Source organism: Ambystoma mexicanum, chromosome 5q (genome assembly GCF_040938575.1).
Source record: "Ambystoma mexicanum isolate Mex_15411 chromosome 5q, UKY_AmexF1_1, whole genome shotgun sequence".
Classification (NCBI taxonomy): domain Eukaryota; kingdom Metazoa; phylum Chordata; class Amphibia; order Caudata; family Ambystomatidae; genus Ambystoma; species Ambystoma mexicanum.
The window spans coordinates 403,132,913-403,154,952 of record NC_090933.1 but is presented as its reverse complement, the minus strand read 5'-3'; the positions used below and the strand labels follow the sequence as shown (position 1 = coordinate 403,154,952).

General features: G+C 47.7%; 1 protein-coding gene across 2 annotated transcripts in view; it reads right to left on the bottom strand.

The window, feature by feature from the left end:
* The window catches only part of MIB1 (MIB E3 ubiquitin protein ligase 1), an 863,979-nt gene that overhangs the window by 116,655 nt on the left and 725,284 nt on the right, over positions 1-22,040 (bottom strand). For both annotated transcript variants that reach the window (XM_069620891.1, XM_069620890.1), the window contains exon 16: positions 17,930-18,111. In XM_069620891.1, the coding sequence (XP_069476992.1) occupies positions 17,930-18,111 (182 nt within the window). The remainder of the gene's footprint in view (positions 1-17,929; positions 18,112-22,040) is intronic.

The window sequence follows — 22,040 nt, the reverse complement described above, 5'->3', positions numbered from 1 at the left end:
CCAAGCCCTCAGAGCCCTCAACAACCTCTGAAATGTACTCCAGGCGGTGAGAGGAAGGCACCTGGGGACCAAGGTTATGCCTGACCTTAGCCGGAGCCTTTCTAGGGGCTTCCCCCGTTCCACGGGGCCCCTCCGACACCACTGCCTCGAAAGGCGTCGAGGGCGCTGAACGAATCGGCACCGAGAGAATCGGTGTCGAGTGAATCGGCATTGATGTCATCCGCAGCGCCGCCAGCATCGACAGCGTCTACACAGGCCTCGAAGCCAGAGCTACGAACGTGTCCTTCAACGACCTAGGTGCCGACAGGATCGACGACCCCCTCGGAGGCAGAGCCTCGAGAGAGGCCGGCGACGACCTTGGCGCCACAGGCGTCGACGTCTTCCTTGAAGACTGCACAGGATCACGCAGTCTCGAGCGCGTCGAGGACCAGGACCTGGAACGGGCATGGTGAGAACGGTTACCCTTCTCCGAGCGGGAACTCTTCCGCGAACCGTGCCGACCACCCGAGCCCGAAGGCGTGCGAGCTGTGTCACTCGACTGATCACGACCGACCCCACTCAAAGGCGCGGACGGACCGGTGCCCTGCAATTCGAGAATCGCCAACATCATCTTCCCGAAAAAAGCCCATTCCTCCGCTGTCGCTTGCATGGTGGGATAAGCGACCCGCCGACAGGTGGAGTCCTCGGAAGAGGACGGGGAAGGCGACCGATGCCGGCGCTTCCGGGAATGCCTCGAAGAGGCAGAGAAGTGGCGAGACCGACTCCTGGAAGGAGACCCACTGGACCTCCGACGAGGACGCGGAGAGTCGCCTCTCGATTCATCCGTCGAAAGCCCCGCAGACCTCGACTTCCGGGGCTTAGACAACCTACCTACTGACAACTTCTTCTTGCGCTCCCGCAAGGCCTTGGCCGTGAGCGACTGGCAGTCGACACAGTCGTCCGTGTCATGGGCCTCCCCGAGGCAACAGAGGCAGGCGTTGTGTGAGTACGTTACCAACATCTTGGACCCACAGTCCCCGTATTTTTTGAAGCCCGGACGCGGGGTTGAAGACGAGGTAGACATCGTCACGAACAGGCTTTTTCACAAAACCTAACAGGTTCAAAGAACTGAGAAGATTTCAACAGAAACTCCAAAGAGTCGAGGCGTACTGAGATTCACGAAGCGAACACGTTCGCGGAAAAAACGGAACTGAGGCTACGGGCGTCGTGCGTCCTACTTATCACATCAGGTGACGTCGGCCGTCAGAGGTCGTCCTCGGGGACGTCGCATCGGCGTCATCGACGTAGGACACAGAACATTTTCCGAAGCAGTACAGCTGTGGTGATTACTGTCAAAGATATGGAATACGTCGGAGGACCCAATCCCCTCGAAGCTGACCTTACTGCGATTGTCTGTTCAAAGAAAGCATGGAGTACAAATAGACACCTAAAGTTTTAGCGTCTTTAGAGACCTTGATATCATTACCATCAATGATGAAGGACTTGTAGGTTTGATCTAATTGTTTAGACGATGGCTTGATCCTAGTAGGAGCTCAGTCTTTTCGTCGTCAAGGCAAAGTTCGTGATGTGCCATCCAGGCCTGAATCACCAGGTAGACGTCGTTCAAGGCCTTAGTGTCGGCTGTGTAGTCACCAGGGATGGGAATGAGTATCTGGGTGTCGTCCGCATAGTTGGTGTAGGAGACACCCAGATAGTCGAGCACATCGAAGAGGGGCTTGGTGAATATGTTATACAACGTAGGGGACACAAGAGCCTTGAGGGATGCCACGGTGAGTGGGGGAGGGGTCTGCTGATGCTGTAGGTGAAAAGACCCTCATGATTCTGTTGCTCAGGAATGAATGGATCCAGGCATTGGCAGAATCAGAGAAGTGGGCCGCAGATTTAAGATGTTGGCAGAGTATTTGGTGGTTGGCCAAATCGAATGCCGCGGAGAATTCAAGGAGAATGAGTAGTGCTAACTTCCCATTGTCCTTTAGTGTCTCCATCTGAGTTTTCAGATCAATCAGGGCTGATTCAGTGCCGTGTTTGGGCCGGAATCCTGATTGTCTTAACCCAAAAAGGTTGTTGGATTCGAGGTAGTCTTGAATCTGCAAGTAGGCTGCACGATCCAGGATCTTGAGCAGGAACGGGACCGTAGTGATTGGTCTAAAGTTAGTTGGAATGTTAGGGTCAAGGGAAGGTTTTTTGAGAAGTGGGATTACCCACACATCCTTGAGGCTGTCCGGGACTATACCAGTCTTGAAGGATACATTTATGAATACTGTGATGAAAGGGGCTAGGTTGTGAGATGATTCGTTGATAGGTGCCGGGCAAGGGTCACCTTGGCAGTTGGATGGTTTGAGGTGGTTTATGATTCCTTCTACTTCAAGGGTGATGAGAGGGGAGAAAGAGAATGGTTTATGAGAGGGATTAGCTTGGTGGGTATTGGGTATAGGTGTGGTCAGTGGTTGATTAGACTGTAGGGATTTTTGTTTATCTCTAATTTTGGTTTGGAGGGTGGCAGTTTTACCCAGGAGTGCTGTTTGAATATTCGAGCACCAAATACTATCTTTGGTACGCGAGTTAGGGGGAGCTGCAGGCGTCTCAAGTTCCTTAAGAATTTTGAATAATTCCTTGGCATTTCATTGGGCTGACACAATACGGTTGTTGTAGGAGTCTTTTTTAGCCTGGAGCAAGGCTTCTTTATAGTTGAGGGTGGCGTCAGACGGGTGGCTTTTCCAAGGTGACTCTGCAATACGTTTCTCTTTGCGTAGCACTCTGAGCTGGGGAGTGAACCACGAGTTGAGGTGAGCGCGTTTTTTAGGTCTCCTAAGTTTGAGCGGGGCAATACAGTGGATGGCTGCAAGCACTGACTGGTTGTAGAGGTTGTCTAAGATAGTAGGGTAGCAACAAGTGTCAGGAGCATGATTAAGGGAAGGAAGGATGAGGGGGAGTAGTTTTTCCGTGGTAATGTTCTTTTTATTTCTAGTGAGTGTGGCTGGGGAAGAGAGGAGGCATGGGTAGAGAGGCTGCTTCAATACTGAAGGTGATGATGTGGTGATCAGACCAGATGCAAGGGGCGTTCGAGAGTATGCAGATATTGCAGTTGGTGTCACAGAGCCAGTCGAGGGACCGTCCTTTGGTGTGGGTGGGTTCCTGTATATGGTGTGAGAATCCTAATTCTGTTAGGGTGTTGTCGAGGTTGAGGGCTGCAGGATCGTTAGGGTCTTGGTAGCCTAGATTAAAGTCACAAAGGATGATGGTTTGAGAGTTAGATTTCGCTTTATCAAGTACTAAAGCACAGATGTCATCTACAAAGGTTGTAGGAGGACCAGGGGGTCTGTATATTAGGTGGATGGCGACCGTTTGGTTGGCTGAAAGTTGTAGTTTGACAGAGAGTAACTCTGCGGATTCCACATTGATACTCGGAATGGTTCTTGGTCCTAGTGAGTTTCTATAGATAAATGCAATTTCGCCGCCTCTAGAAGTACGGTCGCATCTGATGACAGAGTAATCTGTGGGGATAGCCAGAGAGAGTGCAGGGCCTGATGCAGAATGTAGCCAAGTCTCAGAGATAGCGATGAGGTCAAGCTCCTGAGTCTTGATGAGATCTGCAATGTCCAGTGCATGAGCAGCTAAGGTCCTTGCGTTGATCAGAGCGGCCTTGATTAAGCCGACGTTGCTTGTTGAAGCAAGGTTGGTCTGAAGGCATTGGGGCGTAGGTGAAGTGGACGTTTGGGAGGGGCGGGCTGGGCGTCAGGGTTTTGAAATGTAGGCTTGGGTACATAGGGTGACCCTTCTTGCCCATAAGTCTAGAGCCTAGTCTTTTGTTTCTTAGGGCGGTGGAGCAAGGTTGGTTAGGTGTGGGTTTTTTAGCGAAATGGTCAAGCCATAAGGCAGGAGCATTAAGGTAAATATTGGGATTCTGAAGTACAGTACTTGAATAGGTGTCGGCAAGTCTGTAGGTGGAGGCCATGGATGTAGTGTGCAAGGTGCTAGGTGCAGCTAAATTAGTAGATGAAAGGTAAAGTGACCAGGTAGATACCCACACTAAAAGTGGTACTCGTAATAGGGCGAGCAGAGGCCTTTGGGTGGACAGGCGTGGTAACACGTTACTAGAGTTGGAGAGGTAGTGGGGCACCAGGTCTGTGGAGGAGTCGCTGGCTAAGGTTGCAAGAGCTACTGGGCTCAGCAGTGCAAGCTCACAGGTTAAATTACTTGTTAGTGATGGGCACAACAAAGCAGGCAGGTTAAGACTGGAAATCAGTTGTATCGGTGCGACAGGCTAGGCAGTAGGGGCACATACAAATCAGGAGTACAAAGGCAATGCAGATACCAGGGCTTGCATATCAGGTACAGAGTAATGCAGCGTACACCGAGCACAATTCAATTGTGGGGCGCAACAAGTTGGACAATGCAAAGACCCAAGGGCTTGCAACAGTTGTGGGCATATCAGGCAAAGAGCAATGCAGCATACACAGGGCACAATTCAAATTGTAGGGCGCAACAAGTTTGGCAGTGCTAACACACAAGGGCTTGCAACAGTTGTGGGCATATCAGGCAAAGAGCAATGCAGCATACACAGGGCACAATTCAAATTGTGGGCGCAACAAGTTTGGACAGTGCAGAATATAAGGAGGCTAACTTAGATATAGCGCACATCAGTCTTGTAGGCAGGCGCAGCAGGGGAATAAGCAAGTAAGCAATAGCAATATGGGTAGAGTTATGCTAGGCTGGACGAGTATGGTAAAACCTTAGGCATTGGGGTGCTACAGATGAAGCGTCGTTAACAGACTGGAGGAATACAATGAAGACGGCGAGCAAGCTCCGTAGTACAAAGTCAATAGCGTACGTTAAGGTGATGCGGGGTGGCGGGATTACCTTGCGCTGGCGGTAGCCAAGCGCCGCTGGTTGAGTGAGCAGGGGAGGCACTGGAGATGTGATGAATTGCAGCAATTTGGGCATAAGGATGTCGCCTGGTGCCGATAGCGCTCGGTCAGCTCAGTCAGAGCCTTCTCTCATGAGCCTTACCTCATGGGCCGGCTCTCTTGCCTGCCGGCAAATCGTGGCAGGTTTGGAAGGATACCTGGCAAATCGGCTTGAGCCTAGGAGCTGTGAGGAGGCAGGGAGGGGAGAGGATAGGGAGCCTTGGTGGCGGCGGACATCTTGGAATTTGGAGCACCTCGTGTGTTCCAATGGTGGAAATACCAATTTCCCTGGATTATGGGCGCCTGCACACAAATCGAATCTAGATGACATAAGTCTGTACCACACCGTTTTTGGTAGCAAGCTGAGCAGCCAGGCGTATCTCAAGAGGGAATGTGAGCTTGTAAGGGTGTTACACAGATGTCTACAATGACAAGTATTCAGATAGACACTTATACTCAATGTTTCCTGGTAAAAATGTATTACACAATCATTTGTAAACCATTCACTAAAGGAGGCAACCAATATCACACAAAATGTATACCATACTAATTACTAAGCAGTTGAGCTCCCTTGAAGTAGGAGCAAAATAGCATAAAAGAAGAAGCCAAAAGGCATAAGTTAATAAAAACAAATATTACAGTTACTCCAAAACACTGCAAATAGTTTGAGTTCACCAGAGGAGTTGATGCAATGCATTAGGTAGGCCAAAGTCAATGGGCTAGTGTCTTGTAGAAGTAAAAACGGTTCTGGTATATAAAAACGGAAAAGTCTTTGCCACGGTTCTCAGAAGTAGTTCACAGAAGAAAGGTTTGTATGTCGGTTCACAAGCTGACTAGGTCTGCAGGTTGCCAAAGTTCCACAAACTTTCGCGGTGAGAGGTAAATTCTCTCAGTCGGATTTTCACAGTACCTTATATTTTAGAAAAAGATGCAGCTGAAGACTTCTGTTCCTGGCAGTTCCTGCAGATCTCGCTGTTCCTGAGCCTCAGTCGAGGGGACAGGAGGGAGGATGTAAGGGGACTCCTGCACTGCACGGGGATGGGTCACAAAAGCTGGCCAATTGGCAAATCTTCAATTCCGGTTGCTGTTCTTAGAAATGGTCTAGTTGTGGTACGAAAAATCTATTTCCTGACTAAAAGGAAACTGTACGAAATATATATCGAGTGTTGAAAAAGTGGTATATAGAGAGGCGGAGCACAGTGCTACAAGAAATTGATTAACTTTGACAAACTTTATTTAACACCTTTGTTTGGAAAGAGATCCAGAACTTAAACTTTTAATCCTTCTGTTGGGAGAGAGATCCAAAACATTGGGCCAGGCAACCACCAAGGACAGAGGCTGTTGCTCCGGCCTTCTTTTTGTTAAGTTTTCCTAAGTGGTTGTGTTAGTTAGCTGAATAGGATTTGGACTACGGACTGGTACTTTGGTACATTTGATGAGCACCATAAGTTTTAGTTTACTAGGTACGTAATGTCCTTCATAGAGGTAGGGCTAGATTGGCATTTTATTTGAATGAACGCCCTGGAAACAGGTCAGTAATTAGTCCTCCTGCTTCACCAAACATTGTATAAAATGATTTAAGGCTACAAAGTATCAGAACTGTACTTAAATGTAAGGTGCTGTGTGCAATTGTAACAATCCAGGAATTCATAAATAAACCAAGCACACACTATCCTCCTATAGAGTGCTGGAGGTGTTACCTAGTATCCCCTGTGTCTAGAAACTCATGTAACAGTCAAATGCTACCCTTTTCTATCGAAATGGCTGGTGGCAGTGGTTTTAGAAAAATCTACCATATTTTTCCCAAATCGCGGGAGCCATGTTTTTCAATATGATGCCTTAAGCCCCGTTGTTTAAACAGGTCCCCATCTTCTTTTTTCGCCATTTCTTTTTGGAAAGGTCTTTCTAGTGTTTGTCTCTGCACACCAAACCAGGTTTGATCCCTTTGTTTCCGTGCCTTTGGCAGGCTTCAGGACTGAAGACCGCCTCTGACGTCTGAGTGTCTGGGGTGGGCAGGAAGTGAGGGAGGTGCCGAAACTCCCTATTCTTAGTCTCCTATTAGACCCAAATGCACTCTGGCGTGATTGTCTGGCTGACTGTCCAGCAATGGCAGCCACCCTGCTGGGTGAGTGACAGCTAGGCTGGAATGAATGGGAGAAAACGGTTTAAAAAGGTGAGTCTCTTGGACCGGAAAGCAGAGTCGACCACTGGAACGAAGAACCGAAGACGAGTTGGAAGAGAACGGCTGCTGGAACTCCTGGACCGTTGGTTTGCCCGGTGAAGCCCTGCTGCAGGTCCGAATTGCCAAGTTCATCTTGACAGAGAAGCCCCTTCAAGGACGACTTCTTCCTTTGTGTTTGTGGGACCAATCAACTTGTAAGCCTGGATACCATTCTTTTTTTTTTAGAACACATTTTATTGCATTTTGTGCGATAATACAAAAACATACAAAACATAACCATATAACTTTGCATACAAAAGGCAGAGTAGTACAATCTGATATGATCTGAATATAAGCGGCCGTGGAGACACAGTTGTTGTGAGAAATAGGTGCAAACAGGTCAGCAAATGGCCGTTTACGTATTAGTCTTTCTCAAGCAGCCTCAAAAAGTGACGTCGGCAGAATTGCGCAACAAAGCTTGTTGTCCATTCTGGATCTGAGTTATAATGTCTGTTCCCATTTGCCCCAGATTCTATCTGCTTTGCCCGGACAGCCTCTAGCTTGATAGACTCGGCGTTCCATTAGGATGATGGCGTCCACATCTGACATACATTGGTCATATTTTGGGGTAACTTCTGAGCCCCACAATTGCGCAATGTTCCTTTTGGCAATTCCGGTTGCTGACGAGAGAAGAAGCTTTTCAAAGCGAGACATATCTACTGCATCTTCAATACCCAAAAGGAGGAGTTTAGGGTCTATTGGGATCGGACGGCACATTACTTTAGTGAGTCTTTTGCTACACTTATGGCAGAAGTGTTGTATACGTGTACATTGCCAGAGGAAATGATAGAAGGTCCCTTCTTCCTGTTTGCAACGTAGGCATTTGGGGTTGGTCTTTTTGCCCCAGTTATACAAAGCCACTCGGGGATAATATACCCTATGAAGAATCTTCAATTGAACGAGTCTGATTCTTGCGGAGATGGCAGAGTCTCTAGGATACATCAGAGTCGAGATCCAGTCTTCAGGTAATATTGGGCCCACATTGCGTTCCCATTTCATCTTCAGGTTCAGCAGCTCTTTTGTGGCAAATGAGGAGATAGCATTGTACATAGTAGACGTGACCTTGTTGTTCACACTGTCTATGACTGTATTCCTTTCCATAGGTGTACATTCCGGCATGTCCGCCATTTGGGCCCTATGTATGGTGAGGGCATGTTGTAATTGTCCATAGTGGAAGTGTTCAGTGTCCGGGAGACCATATGTTGCCACTAGCTCGGGGAACTGTATCAACTGATCGTTCACGAACACCTGCTGTATGGTCAGTATGCCGGCTGTTACCCAGTTTGGCCATTTCGGGAGATTGCTGAGGCTCGAGAGGTGAGCATTGTTCCAGATGGGTTGGACTGGGGTGATTTTGTTGTCCCATCCTAAGTGTTTGTGTACTTCCTTCCACACCAGGGCTGTATGCGCCACTATCGTGCGTTCAGGAGGGCGAGTCTGTTTACAGTAGAGGCTTTCAATCGAGGACATGCCATGTCGTGCAGCTAATTCAGCTTTTATATGGGGAATGGGCGGGTCTCCGTGCAATATATCATTGACTGTCGCCATCTGTGTCGCCCAGTAGTAGATCTGGATGTTTGGAAGTCCTATTCCCCCCTCCCAGAATGAGCGTTGGAGAGTTTTGAGGGCAATCCTCGGGTGTTTCCCCACCCCAAAGGAGTTTACGTGTTGTTCCATCTATTCTGCAGAACTCTTCGGTGGGGACATGGAGAGGGGCGTTTAGAAGGATGTATAAGAACCGGGGTAGGGCCAGCATCTTAAATAGCACCGCCCTGCCTAGCACTGTCAGTGGCAGTGCTTGCCAGTGGGCTGCATCTTGCTCATATCTCATAACTAGTGGATGCAGGTTTTGTTTTACATAGCTATCCAGCCCATTGGTGATTAGAATGCCTAGGTAGTGGAACTGAGTGGTTTCTACTTGATATGGGAAGCCCGATGCTGATATGCAGTCTACCCCTTCTATCGGAAACAGCACAGATTTGGACCAGTTTACACTGAGTCTACTGAAGATTCCATAGTTAGTCAGTAGTTGCGTGACCACGGGGCAGGAGGTCGCTGGGTCGCCCAGATATACTAAGAGATCATCCGCATAGAGGGATATCCCATCTTCCCAGTTCGGCCCCTATCTGAAGCTAGTCCACGTGGTGGTGTCCCGCAGAAGGACGGACAGTGGTTCCATTATCAGTGCAAACACCATTGCCGAGAACGGGCAACCTTGTCTGGTTCCTTTCCCTAATCGGATATTACGTGAGGGCCACCCATTTACTCTGACCTCCGCCGTTGGATTGTTGTAGAGGAGTTGCACCCATTTTATGAACGGTTCCCCAAATTGCATCTTGCGCATTATTGCCCATAAGGCCTCCCAGTAAACTGAATCGAATGCTTTTTTGAAATCTATGGCCAACAATGCAAGTGATTTTTGCAAAGCAGGCGCTCTCTCCAGTGCCAGGTGCAGCCTGCGAATGTTCATTCTCGTGGAACTTTCAGGCATGAAGCCGCATTGGTCAGGATGGATCAGTGACGTAATGACCAATTGCAGCCTGTTGGCTAGTATTTTGGCTTCACTGTTGATTAGGGATATGGGTCGGTAGGCGGTGCATTCCTCTGGGGGTTTGCCCTTTTTGGGGATCACTACGATGTGTGGGATGTTTTTACCCATGCATCCAAGCCCTACAATAAAACTGTGCAGTACTGGCATGGAAAACATCATGATGGCCAGAACTCCCCAGAGTGCGCACAGGGAAAACATGAAGAATAGGCTGCCACCCATTTTTGCCTATGTTGTGAGCACAGGAGGGCACTGCCTAAAACCACCAATGGGCTACACACACAGTAGCCTGAAACCATTGGGAATGGCAATGCTGATTGCAAAAAAAAAGCAACTCAGAACTGTGGGGAATTCATTTTCTTAATCCCAAAAATGGTTGCATTACTAGTACTCACCACTATCAGAAAGCCAGCGTTTTAAAACCACCAGACTTTTGTGTAAAACTGAACAAATGAAACAAAACCAGACCAAGGAAAGACTTGCTAAGAGGTGGATACCATGTAAAACTATATTCTGAAATGACTTGAAGGAAGTAATTAATGTATAGGTAAAAATTGTCAGTTTGATTTGAACGTAGAAAACTGGGAACAAAAAGTGACATTTAGCTGAAACCTGGCTTAATGAAACTGGATTCTGCCTGACAACTACCCCCGACAGGAGTTGAAACTGGATCAACAGCTGTGTTTCCTGCCAGGCCTGGCTGCATCCTGAGGTCACATGGCCCTGTTGATTGAAAGGGGAGTGGCAGCTGGGGACTACAGGGAGTTGAACAAAGGCCTGTCCTGGACTCAGGCAAATGTTATATTGGGGGCGTCGTAAAAGTGGCTTCCTCTTAGGGGAAACTGGGAGGGGCAGTGCCTCTGCTAGCAGCTGAGCCTGGGGGAAGTGGATAAACCAGTTATTCCACCCTGTGATGTGGGAAGCCACACCCCTTTTTGACCAGAGCATAATTTTAAAAAGATAGATAACTCATAGTGCGGACTTGTCAGAATTATATAAGTAATATCATTATTTTTGTGATTTTTCTGTGAACATTTTGAGAGGCGTTAGGACCCTGTGGTGTATTCTGGGGGGTTGCTAGCGGAAAATAGGGTCTCACTCCAAATGTCTGCATGTTAAAAATCTGACACTTCAATTAATGTCCATACTCCTTGCGCACATGTGTGTAATTTTGGGTAAATGTCAGATATTGCAAAACCAGTTAAAAAGCGCAAAATGTTGTCATTTTTGAATGCAAGCCCCCAGGAAGATCAGAGGCGGACAAGCATGGACCATAAGGAATATATAATATGCACATGTAATTTCAACAAATTGTATATCTGGGAAGGATGTATTTGAATCAAATATAGATTTGTGGGCAAACTGACCAGGGGAGGATCCTCTGACCCATAAACAGACTTCATCACTCTGACTCACATTTCCTTCCCCCAATCATGGGAGAGGGGAGAATTGGGCCAATGACAAGTGAGAGGGACAGGTTTAGTTATGACCAACGCACACACCCACTTTCCAAAACACATAAAAAGAGACTGCTGGGACAGGTAGAGACATTCAATTCCATTTGCTGCGGAGCATGCTGACGGACGACTTCACATCCAGAGATCCAGACTTCAAATCCATCAATCTCCAAAGACCAGAACTTCACTTCAGAACTTAAAGCAAGGGCCTAAACACACAAACTGAGAACTCTTCTCAGCAGGCCTCAGCAACCTTAAAATCATTTGCGAACTATTCCACAGCCGGGCGAGCTGTTTGAATTCTTTTGCCAAGGACAATTGCCAGAGACCAGACCAGAGATCCAGAGCTGACCCAGACCGCTGTGAGCAGAACCAGTGACCCAGATCACTGTGAAGTGCCGAGACCAGAACCGGAGTCTAGTCCAAAACCTGACCAGATCCGTGGCGAGGCCCATTCCTGCACAACATATATTGTGAGCACCTAGCAGAACTGTGCAGATCCAATCTCTTAGTTAAAATAATCTAATCCAAACTATTTTAACCTAAGTAGAATAGCCTCCTAGAAATTGTCTCATCTGTCATTTTTAAAGCTGCACAACTGTCACCTGTCAATTCTGCAGCTGCAAGCTGTCACCTGTCATTTTGAGTTTTACTTTAAATCCGAAAAACTACCTTTATTTAATCGTCCGTATCTCTGGCACCGTTTGGGCTAGGAACAAAATTTAACTTTCCTCTGACAGCTTAGAATCTCAGCTACTCCTTATATTTTTTGCCGTAATCACGATTCACGCACTCGCGAATTTTGCCGCGATTTGGCCTGATTTCTTTACCTGTAAAAAGATAGCAGCTTTTTGCTTTCCTCTGCTACAAATTTGTTTGCCTCTTAATAACCATCCCTGAATCATTGCTAAAGTGAGCCTGAGCTCATCCCAAGTATCTCTCACTCACCCTGAACCTCCTAAAGGGAATTAAAAGCATTTTCAGCATATTTCTCACTTCATTGCCACCACATTCAAAGCACTTGGGCCTGTGTTTTTAAAACTCATACCGGTTTTCTCTAAGCTTGCTGGGGTGGGAATTGAATTTCGTATTGTATTTGATTGCATTCCTGAGAACTGTGTGTGTTACTTCCATCTCCTTCCATTTCTTACATTGCATAGGGGAGGGGGGTGAATTGCCAGAGAAAAAGTGATTATCTTATCTTTTGCTAAAATCATATCAAGTATCTCTGTACTGCATTTTATTCCTCATTGCTTTTCCCTTGAAATCATAAAAGTATTTTTGCTACTTTATCCATCCTATACTAACTCCTCATTGATTATAAAGACGTGTGCTAGTGTCAGATTACCCATTGTTGATTAACATTATATTTAGAAGGGCGATTCGATCATTAATTTATTATAAAAGCGTGGTATCTATATTTTGTTTTATTTCTCAAATAAACCTTTTAAACTTGCAAAACAGAACTACTTCTTGGCTCAGTGGGGTCAGGGGGATTCTAAGAGAGGGGTGTTATATAGGGGTAGTCGTCCAGAACTCATGAACTGGACATAAAGATATATCAATAAGGGTTTCCATTCAGTATCCCAGACTAGGCATTGACTTAGCTGTAGTGTTGAATTGAATCCTCTTACAGATGGTGGCTTTACGGAGGTCTGGTGGGAGTTCGCCCTTGGCCAGGGAGTGTTCGAACATGTTGAGCAAGTGCGTGGGTATATCTAGATGGTTCAGCTTTTTCCAGATGTCAAGTGGGAACCCATTGGGACCTGGGGTCTTGCCTGTTTGGAGTTGGGCAATGGTTATTTCGTCAGCCGTAATTTTGTTGTCTAGAGTGGTAGCTTGTTCTGTGGTAAGTGTTGGGATGTCAATGCCGTTCAGTATGGTGCTGACTGCAGCATTGGTGGGGGGTTTGTAAAGGTCCTCGTAGAATTCTGCAAAGCGCTCTGCAATCTCGGCATCGGAGTAGACAAGATCTGTATTCAAGGTTCTGATGCACTTCACCTTCTGTTGTCCTTCGTCGCGCTTTTCCAGCCACACGAGCATTTTGCCTGCTTTTTCTCCCGTCTCGTACAGCTGTGCTTTCATTGCAATGTGTGCCTTTTTGGCACAGTCCAAGGCTAAATTGTGGAGCTTCTGCTGTGCCACTATAAGGGTTCTGTTTGTCTCCGGGGTGTCTCTGGCAATGTGATCTAATTCCTTGGACGTGACTTCGCCTTCGGTGATTCTCTCGCGTTGTACCTTCTTTTTTGCCGAGGTCCATGAGATGATTTCACTGCGCAAGACTGTTTTGTACGCTTCCCATAGTGTGTTGGGGTCGTCAACCGAGCCTGCATTCAACTCAAAATAGTTGGAAGTAGCTGCCTCCATCTTTTCCTGAAGGTCCGGGAACCCCAAGTAGTAGGTGTTCAGCCTCCACAATGGGGGCGGTCGTGGTCTTGCCGTTTCCAGTTCGAGTACCAGTGGTGAGTGGTCGGAGATCCCCCGCGGGAGCAAGAATGCGCTGGATATTTTATGAATATTTTGGCATGGTAAGAAGAAATAGTCTATTCTGGACATCGAGGCGTGTGCCCCAGAATGAAAAGAGTATTGTCGAACCTCAGCGTGCAGGTCTCTCCACGCGTCACACACACACAGGCCCAGTGATGACGCAAAGGAAGCCAATTTGGTGGTGGTGGCGGGATTCCTGGCTCTCAAGTGCGTGCGATCGAGGATATTGTTCATGACTTCATTGAAGTCCCCTCCTAACACCCATGTGTCTGCAGGGTTTGCTGCCAGGACGGGGTGATTTCGGTTAGCAGGTCATTAAAGAGAAGTGGCGGGGAGTACACTGCCATGAGTGCCAGGGTTTGGCTCCATAGCGTTGCTTGGATGTGTACATAGTGGCCTCCTCTATCTTGTAGCATGTGTGTGATCACAAGTGGAAGCCTTTTGTGGATCAGTATGAGCACCCCTCTCGCACCCATGGAGAAACCAGCGTGCACTGCTGTGCGGTAGTTTGATCTTTGGAAGAATTTGCACACATTTCCTGCAAGGTGTGTTTCGGACAGAAAGACTATATCCGGGGAGTGTCTATTTAGGTGTTGCAGTACCAGTCTTCTTTTGATGCTGGACCCCAGCCTATTCACGTTCCATGACAGGAGTTTGAACCTTCTCTGGGCTGAATTAGTCTCAGGTGCCATTGGCTGTTTGGGGCATAGATTTGTGCATATGTTTCCTCGATTGTGTACGCGGCAGTTGTACCGTGTTTGATCTGTACAGCGTACTCATCTCGCCCTTGGATGCTAAACATTGAAAACAGAAAAAAACGTCATCCTCAACTCCCCCCACCCCATACTCCACCCCCAACTGAAGCATCTGTCGACCCAATATAAACTTTCAACCAATTAAAACTTTTACTTTTGATTCGTTTCCTTGATCGGGGGGCAGCTGTTCGGTCGGCTGCCAGCCTAGATATGCCTTATGGTTCGATTTCCATTATGGAGCGTGAGCTCCGTTGCGTTACTTGTGCGATGTTTCAGGCATCCTCACTGGCTGTTATAGCTCCTTATGTGTTTTCTTGGTGCCATGTCGGGTGGGTGCTCAGGATGTTGTCTATTGCGTTCTCTTCTCCCCCCCCCCCCCCAACCAGGGCCCCAGTCTCCATCTATGTGCCTCTTGGCCCAACTCTACGCTTCCTTGGGATCTGTAAAATGCACCGATGTCCCCTTGTAGTAAATCTTGAGCTGGGCCGGAAAGATCAGACACCCAGTGAGTGGAGGCGCCTCTTGAGCGGATCGAATGATTGGCGTGCCTTTTGCACCTACTTGGTAAAGTCAGGGAAGAAGGCGATTTTTGATCCATTATACGTGATTGTCACTTTCCATCTCGCCAACTGCAGCACTGTATCCCTATCTCTATAGTTTAGAAATCTTGCGATAACTGTGTGGCGGTGCTCCCAGGGTGACCCTGCCTGTTGGAATTCGATGGGCCCGTTCGATGGAGAAAAATTTCAAGAAGGATTGCACGTCGTATGTGTCCACAAGTCATTCCTCCGCCTTCTCGGGAAGGCCAAGTATGCAAACATTGTTTGGCCTGGATCTGCCTTCGCTATCATCCACTCTAGCCTCCAGGAGCTTGATGCGTGCCATCATGCCGGACACTTTGCGGTTTATCCCTCGTAGGCTGTCTTCGGTTTCTGAAATTCGTGCCTCCGCCTCCCCAGTGCATGAGGTTAGTTTTTGCAGGTCATGTCTTAGTAGGGACATGTCCGCACCAATACTGTCCATCTTTTTTTCCATTGAAGTTCTGGAGCTGGCAATGGCACACATCTCTGAGGGAGATATCCTCTTCCACGCAGTCTAACTCAGATATTTGCGACCTCTGCCGGGAGCGAGTCACCGGCGTGGTAGCGTATTGTTCAATTCTGCTTTGCGTTGAGGTCTTCCTGGGTTTATCCTTCCCCATTGCTGGGTATCTGGGCGGAGGTAGAGGGGACAGCGGCGGGGCAAGAGGCTGGTAGTGCTGCTGGGCCAGGAATGTTGTCGCCGAGTCCAGGCGTCGCGTGGGCGGAACACCCAGGGAACTGCACCAGTTGTGACGTTGTTGGCCCAAGGACACTTTGTCAGTGCGCCGACCAGTCACTGGGACCCACCCGGGTCTGTTGTGTCATGGTTCCTTTCACTGGGTGGGGCAGGGTCGGGGCAAGGATGTTAGTCAGGCAGTGGGTTCTTCCAGTCCCAAGCCCTTGTTCGCTTCATAGATCCAGGGGCAACCCAGGGCTTCGGCAGGGCCGTGCCTAAGAGCAAAAAAAGGGGGGAGTCAGGGGGTCGACAGTGTCTTGAAGCTCGAGCCCCCGCCCAATGCTGCCCCCCTCTCCTTACCGCACAGTTGTTCTCTGGAACAGAGCAGCAGGTGTCAGTGGCTGCAGGGATTAGATGAGTCCGCAGGCGCTCTACGCGATGCGGAGCGCCCGCGCCGTTGCAGGCGGTGTATCAGGTAGTGGCCGACCCGATGAGCAGGCCTTGATGCGTCTCAGTGTGTGAAGGGCGCTGCCGGGGGTGGGTAATCGGCGCACAAACGTGTCCCCTCTGTCCCCGAAGTCGGATCAGCGCCGTATCACCCCTCGCCACGCAGAGCAGCCAGGGCACAGTTGGTCATGCAGTATCGCCTCAGGGGCGGGAGCGCTGGTACCACAACACGTGCGCCAGTTCGCACAGGGGGCCCGTCCCTCGTGTTTACAGGCACCAGGAGGATCGGTGTCTCGCTGCCACAGGCGGTCCCCAGACACCAGAGCAGGCCTGTGTACACCTCACTGTGACTCGCCTACTGCTGCCGCGTCTCGATCTCTCCGTCCACTGCTTAACATTGGTCTCATGGCGGCCATTTTGGGAGCGCTGCCCAGTGCGGAGGCCACGGCCACAAAACTACAATTCTACAGGATCTTACAGCACCCCCGCTCCGGTTTTCGTCGGAGATCGATGCAGCATATAGTCACACAGCTGTAGGAGAATTTTAAGCCATCTGGGGTGGATAGATGTGCAGGATGGATGCAGGATTCGGCTGGTGGCACAGGAGCGATGGAGGTTTACGTCTCCATCATTCGGCAGTTAGCCACGCCCCCCCCCCTGGATACCATTCTTGAAGCTGGTTAGGATTAACCAGGGGGAAGGACACCAGCTTGTTTGTGCTTGATGAACAGCTACTCGAACTGAAGTGACTCCATTTTGTCCGCTTTTTCCAAGGATCCCGTGCAGCGCAGGAGTACCCCAACGTCCTCCCTCTTGTCCCCACGACTGAGGCTCAGGAACACAGATCTGCAGGAACTGCCAGGATACATCTTCAGCTGCATCCTTTGCATCATACTAAGGTACTGTGCCAACCAGATTGAGAGACTGCTTCTCTCGCAGTGAAAGTTTGTGGAATTTTCCCAACTTGCAGGCCTAATCAGCTTGTGACCCAACATATGATTCTTTTTCGTACAAACTACTTCTGAGAACTTTGGCAAAGACTTTACTGTTTATTTCAAGAACTGCTCTTTCCTATCCAAGACACTAGTCTGTTGACTTTGGCCTATGCCTATTGAACTGAACCCAGTCCTCTAGTGAACTATAACTATTTGCACTGCCTAAGTAAAGTAAAGTATTTGTGATCTATTCTGTAATTTGTGCCTTGTTGCTCCCATTGAAAGTAACTGAAATGCCATTTTGCTCTTATTTCAGAGGAGCCCAATTTGTTCAGAAAAGTATTGGTTTGCTATTGAAGTGTGTGTGTGTGTGTGTGTATAATACTAAGTTGCCTCCTTCTAGTGAATGTTTTCTTAATGATTGTGTAATAAATTATTAAGTGTTTCACCAAGAAACCTTGAGTACAAGTGTCTGCTTAAACCACTGATTGTAACACCTCTGTGTAACCTCTTGTACTGCTCACATTCCCTCTTGAGAGAAGCCTGGCTGCTCAGCTCGCTACCACAAAACTGTAGTACAGACTTATACCAAAGGTTGGTTTTTGCTTACACCTGTAGTCCTAATTGTACGTCGTGGTCCCAGAGGTACTGCATGAAATTCTGCCCAACATCAAGATGTACACTTCTAAGAGAATACAAGTAGGACAAATCTCAAGTAATTAAATGATGCAGCAACATGCAGGTTTACAAGCCACCGTTTGAAATGAGACTGTCCTTCAAATAGAGCAGACTGGTAATGAGTGCTCTTACAGGGTCATTATTACAAGGTTTTGTTACTATTGACATTATACGCACACAAAAATTACACAGTAAACATTTATTTCAACTTTGATACATTTTAAAATAAATACACACCTGACTTTTTCTTTATGACATTTAGCTAATGCTTTGCAGAGACTAGGATCAGGACAGAGGTCGAGAGGAGATTGTCCTTTTTTATTCCTGACAGTGAGGTCTGCTCCATTGTGCGCAAGGAAGCATGCGATAGATGCTGCACTCTTCTTCTCTGCTCCTTGGGTGCCAAGCCCCATGATTAGCTAGGAAAGAAGTAAAAATAGGCAGGGTCTAAATATAACTGATTCTTCTTAACTGTGCATCTTGTGATTTGCAAATAATGGCAAAAGGTTTTAAATTGTAAACCATATGCTAATAACATTTAAACAAAAATAGTGAAAAACGTGATGGCTAGTCAAATCAAAACAATGCATTTCCAATATAAAAGTGTTTCAGTTGGGTCTTGCTGTAAACTGTTTTAAGTGAAAAACATGACAATACCATAAAAACAGTTTAGAAAATGATTTCAATTCAATAAAAAAAAAAAAAAAACTTGCAAGGAAAATGGGGGAAAAAGTTTGACAAAATAGTGTTTTAAATATAACAAACAGCACCACACCAACAATTAACAGGAACTCACAGGGCAGGATGTTGGGTAGAGGGGAGATCCCAGCAATCCCATCCTGGTCCAGACATGATGCAGCAAGGCCCTTTATGGGGGCCGGCTTCGCATGCCGGTTCCCCTAGTGACATGTTAAAGAACAAATGCCCCTCCAATCCGCTGGAAGCAAAGGCAAAAATGTGTGCAGCAAATCCCCAGCAACTGGTCTGGAGCAAGAGATAGCCATGCTTGAAGGGAGCCAGTGCTCCAACAAGACAATGGACAGCCCTACGAGTCTTACCTCAAGTGCGGCCAAGGTGGAATCATGCCGGTGGTAGATGTTAGAAGGGTGGCCCTCTGGATGTTAAGAAGGCCAAGACAAGGACTCACTTTGTGAGTCGCCCAACATTTTTGCTGGACTATTGGATTTTGGACATTCTTCTGAGTGGGAACCGTTTTCCACACCCGCTCAATTCTTTTACTCTAACCACAGGAACCGTTTTTCGCTACTTTTGATACTATTTAAAGCAGGTATGATTTCATCCATCTTTTCTAGCATCTGCCTTTTATTATTGCAGCACACAGCACTTTGTGCAGTGTCACTGGGAGCTACTTGAGCTTCCCTTTTTATTTTACCTGTGTTAACACATGTTTCCAGGACAGGATGACACCCTTTTGTCCCAACTGTATTTCATTTAGCGTGATCAACACACCCCACCTTAAGTGGAGTGCCGAGGGGAAACGATGTCTCCCTTTCCTCGCTTTTCCAGTAACATTTAGTTACTGTTACAAGTTCATCTGACAGGCTGTTGGCAGTGTACATTTTTGCACAACCTTTAGTGGGCTTTTGTCGCAGACTGCCTTCGCAGCTGCGGTAAGGGGCACAAGGGTCACCATTTGCCTAAAATTATGTCTGTACATTTTAAGCCCTGTTATTGATGACTTGTTCTTACTTGAGCCTTCTTCTACCTGCCTGGGTGGGGGGGTTTGGGGGATGGGGGGGGAGGACTTGATGGGTCTTCAGCAGGATTGCCTGAGAGGACAGGAAGTGGGGGAGGTGACCACAACTCTGTTCTTTGTCCTGCAGTGTGCCTGTTTGGAACCAGTTTGTGCTGGGAGTCTGGCTGTCATCACTGGACATCCACCCCAAGTTTGAATCAATGCATGTCTGGTGATTGGTGGGCTCAGCCAGTTTTCCTACATAAAAGGCGAGGGTCGTGGAGCAAAAACTCAGTCGATCACTGGAACTGAAGGACGTACCCAACTACTTCCACCGACTGCCAGAGCCAGCTGACCGCTGCAGTCCCAACCAGAACTTCTATGCTACAGGGATGCCCCAAAGCAGACTACTTCCTCCCTTGGACCGGTGGGTGTTATGAAGAATTCACATAAATGTGCTAATTCCCTTCACCTTAGAGACCCCCAGCAACTTTGCTGGATTTTGAGGACTTGATTTATTTTACCTGGAGAGTGTGTGAGCCTTTTTCCCCCACTCATGTATTTTGAATGGATTTTACTCTTGTGTTTTCTTTAGTTAAGGAGTTTTAGACAACTCCATAGGCATCATCTTTTAATGTGCGTCACACAGCACCCTCATTACCGTGACACAGGGAAACCTTTCCCCAAGATTTAAATATCTTCTCTAGGATAAACTACTGTTTCCCAGAGAAAGTAAAGTGAAATTGACTTTACTAGTCTATTCAAATTCATAGACTCAGCACAACTTATCTTACTATAGCGTGCTGGGGTGGGGTTCCCTAGTATCCCCTGTGTCTAGAAACTCATGAAGCAGTCAAATGCTACCCTTTCCTCTCGAAATGGCTGGTGGCAGTGGTTTTACAATGGCCTACCGACCGCGAACACTCGTAGCTAAAAATCACGGGAGCCATGTTTTTCAAGATGGCGTCTGAGCCCCCTTTGTTTAAACGAGTCCCGGTCTTTTTTCGCCATTTCTTTTTGGAAGTCCTTCTAGAGTTGGTCTCTGCAGGCCAAACCAGGCTTGGTCCCTTTGTTCCTTCGCCTTTGGCAGGCTTCAGGACTGAAGACCGACTCTGGCGCCCAAGTGTCTGGGGTGGGCAGGAAGTGAGGGAGGTGCCCGAAACTCCCTCTGCTTAGTCTCCTAGGAGACCCAAATGCACTCTGGCGTGAATGACTGGCTGACTGTCCATGAAGGACAGCCACCCTTTTGGATGAGTGGCAGCGAGGCTAGAATGAATGGGAGTAAAATGGATAAAAGGCGAGTCTCTTGGCTTGGACGGCAGAGTTGACGAAAGAACCGAAGGCGAGCTTGAAGAGCTGCAGGTCCGAATCGCTAAGTTCACCTCAACAGAGAAGCCCTGCCAGGACGACTTTTCCCTTTTGAGTTGGTGGGACCAAACAACTCGAACCGTAAGCCACCTGGATACCATTCTCAGAGCTGATCGTATTTTCCTCAGAGTGATCCAGGAAACCGAATAACCAGGGAGAGGAACACCATTTTGTGTGCTTTACTACAGCTGCCGTAATCGAAGATTTGCCAGTTGGCAGCTTTGTGGCCAGTCCCAGTGCAGGAGTCCCCTGACGTCCTCCCTCTTGTCCCATACGACTGAGGTTCAGGAACAGCGAGATCTGCAGGAACTGCCAGGAACAGAAGTCTTCAGCTGCATCTTTTTCTTCATTGTAAGGTACTCACTGCGAAAGTGCTTGGAACTTTTGCAACTTGCATGCCTAGTCAGCTTGTGACCCAACATATGAATCTTTCTGTTACGAACCACTTCTGAGAACTTTGGCAAAGACCTTTCCGTTTAACTACCAGAACTGCTTTATCCTATACAAGACTTTAGCCCATTGACTTTGGCCTAACCTATTGCATTGAATTGGCTCCTCTGGCAAACTCAAACTATTTGCACTCTAAGAGTAACTAATATTTTTATTAACCTATGCCTTTTTGCTCCTACTTCAAAGTAGTGTAAGTGCATCAGTCCCGTACCGTGTAAAGTACTGAAGTATATTTTTGTGTGATATAGATTGCCTCCTTCTAGTGAATGTTTTATAACTGAGTGAAATAAATTAATAAGCGTTTTACCAAGAAACCTTGAGTGCAAAAGTCTATTTCAATACTTGGGATTGTAGACCTCTGTGTAACATCATTACAGCTCACATTCCCCTCTTGAGATAAGCCTGGGTGCTCAGCTACGCTACCAAAACTGTGCAGTACAGACTTATACCAAAGGTTGATTTTGCTTACACCTGTAGTCCCAGTAGTGTGTAGTGGTCCCAAAGGGCACTGCAAATAAACTTTGCCTAACAGTGGGCTTAACCTGTCCCACAACAAACTGCATTTTGCACCATCCCTGGACGAGTTTCGACCTGCACGGCCTGTAATTCCTCAATGCCTGGGGTCCAGTGTCATTTTGCAGTGCAACGTCTTCTTAAGCAAGGTTTGGTCTGAAACTTGGTAGGCATCCTTCTGGAGCTCCAGTGACTGGACCAAGCTCCTGAAAGTCCACTCGGCCACAGAGTAACAAGAAAAGGCAAACTGCACTGCACGACAACTGCCCTTGAACCAAGGCTTGAAAAAGGCACCAACAAGCCCGTGCTGCGATGCTGGGC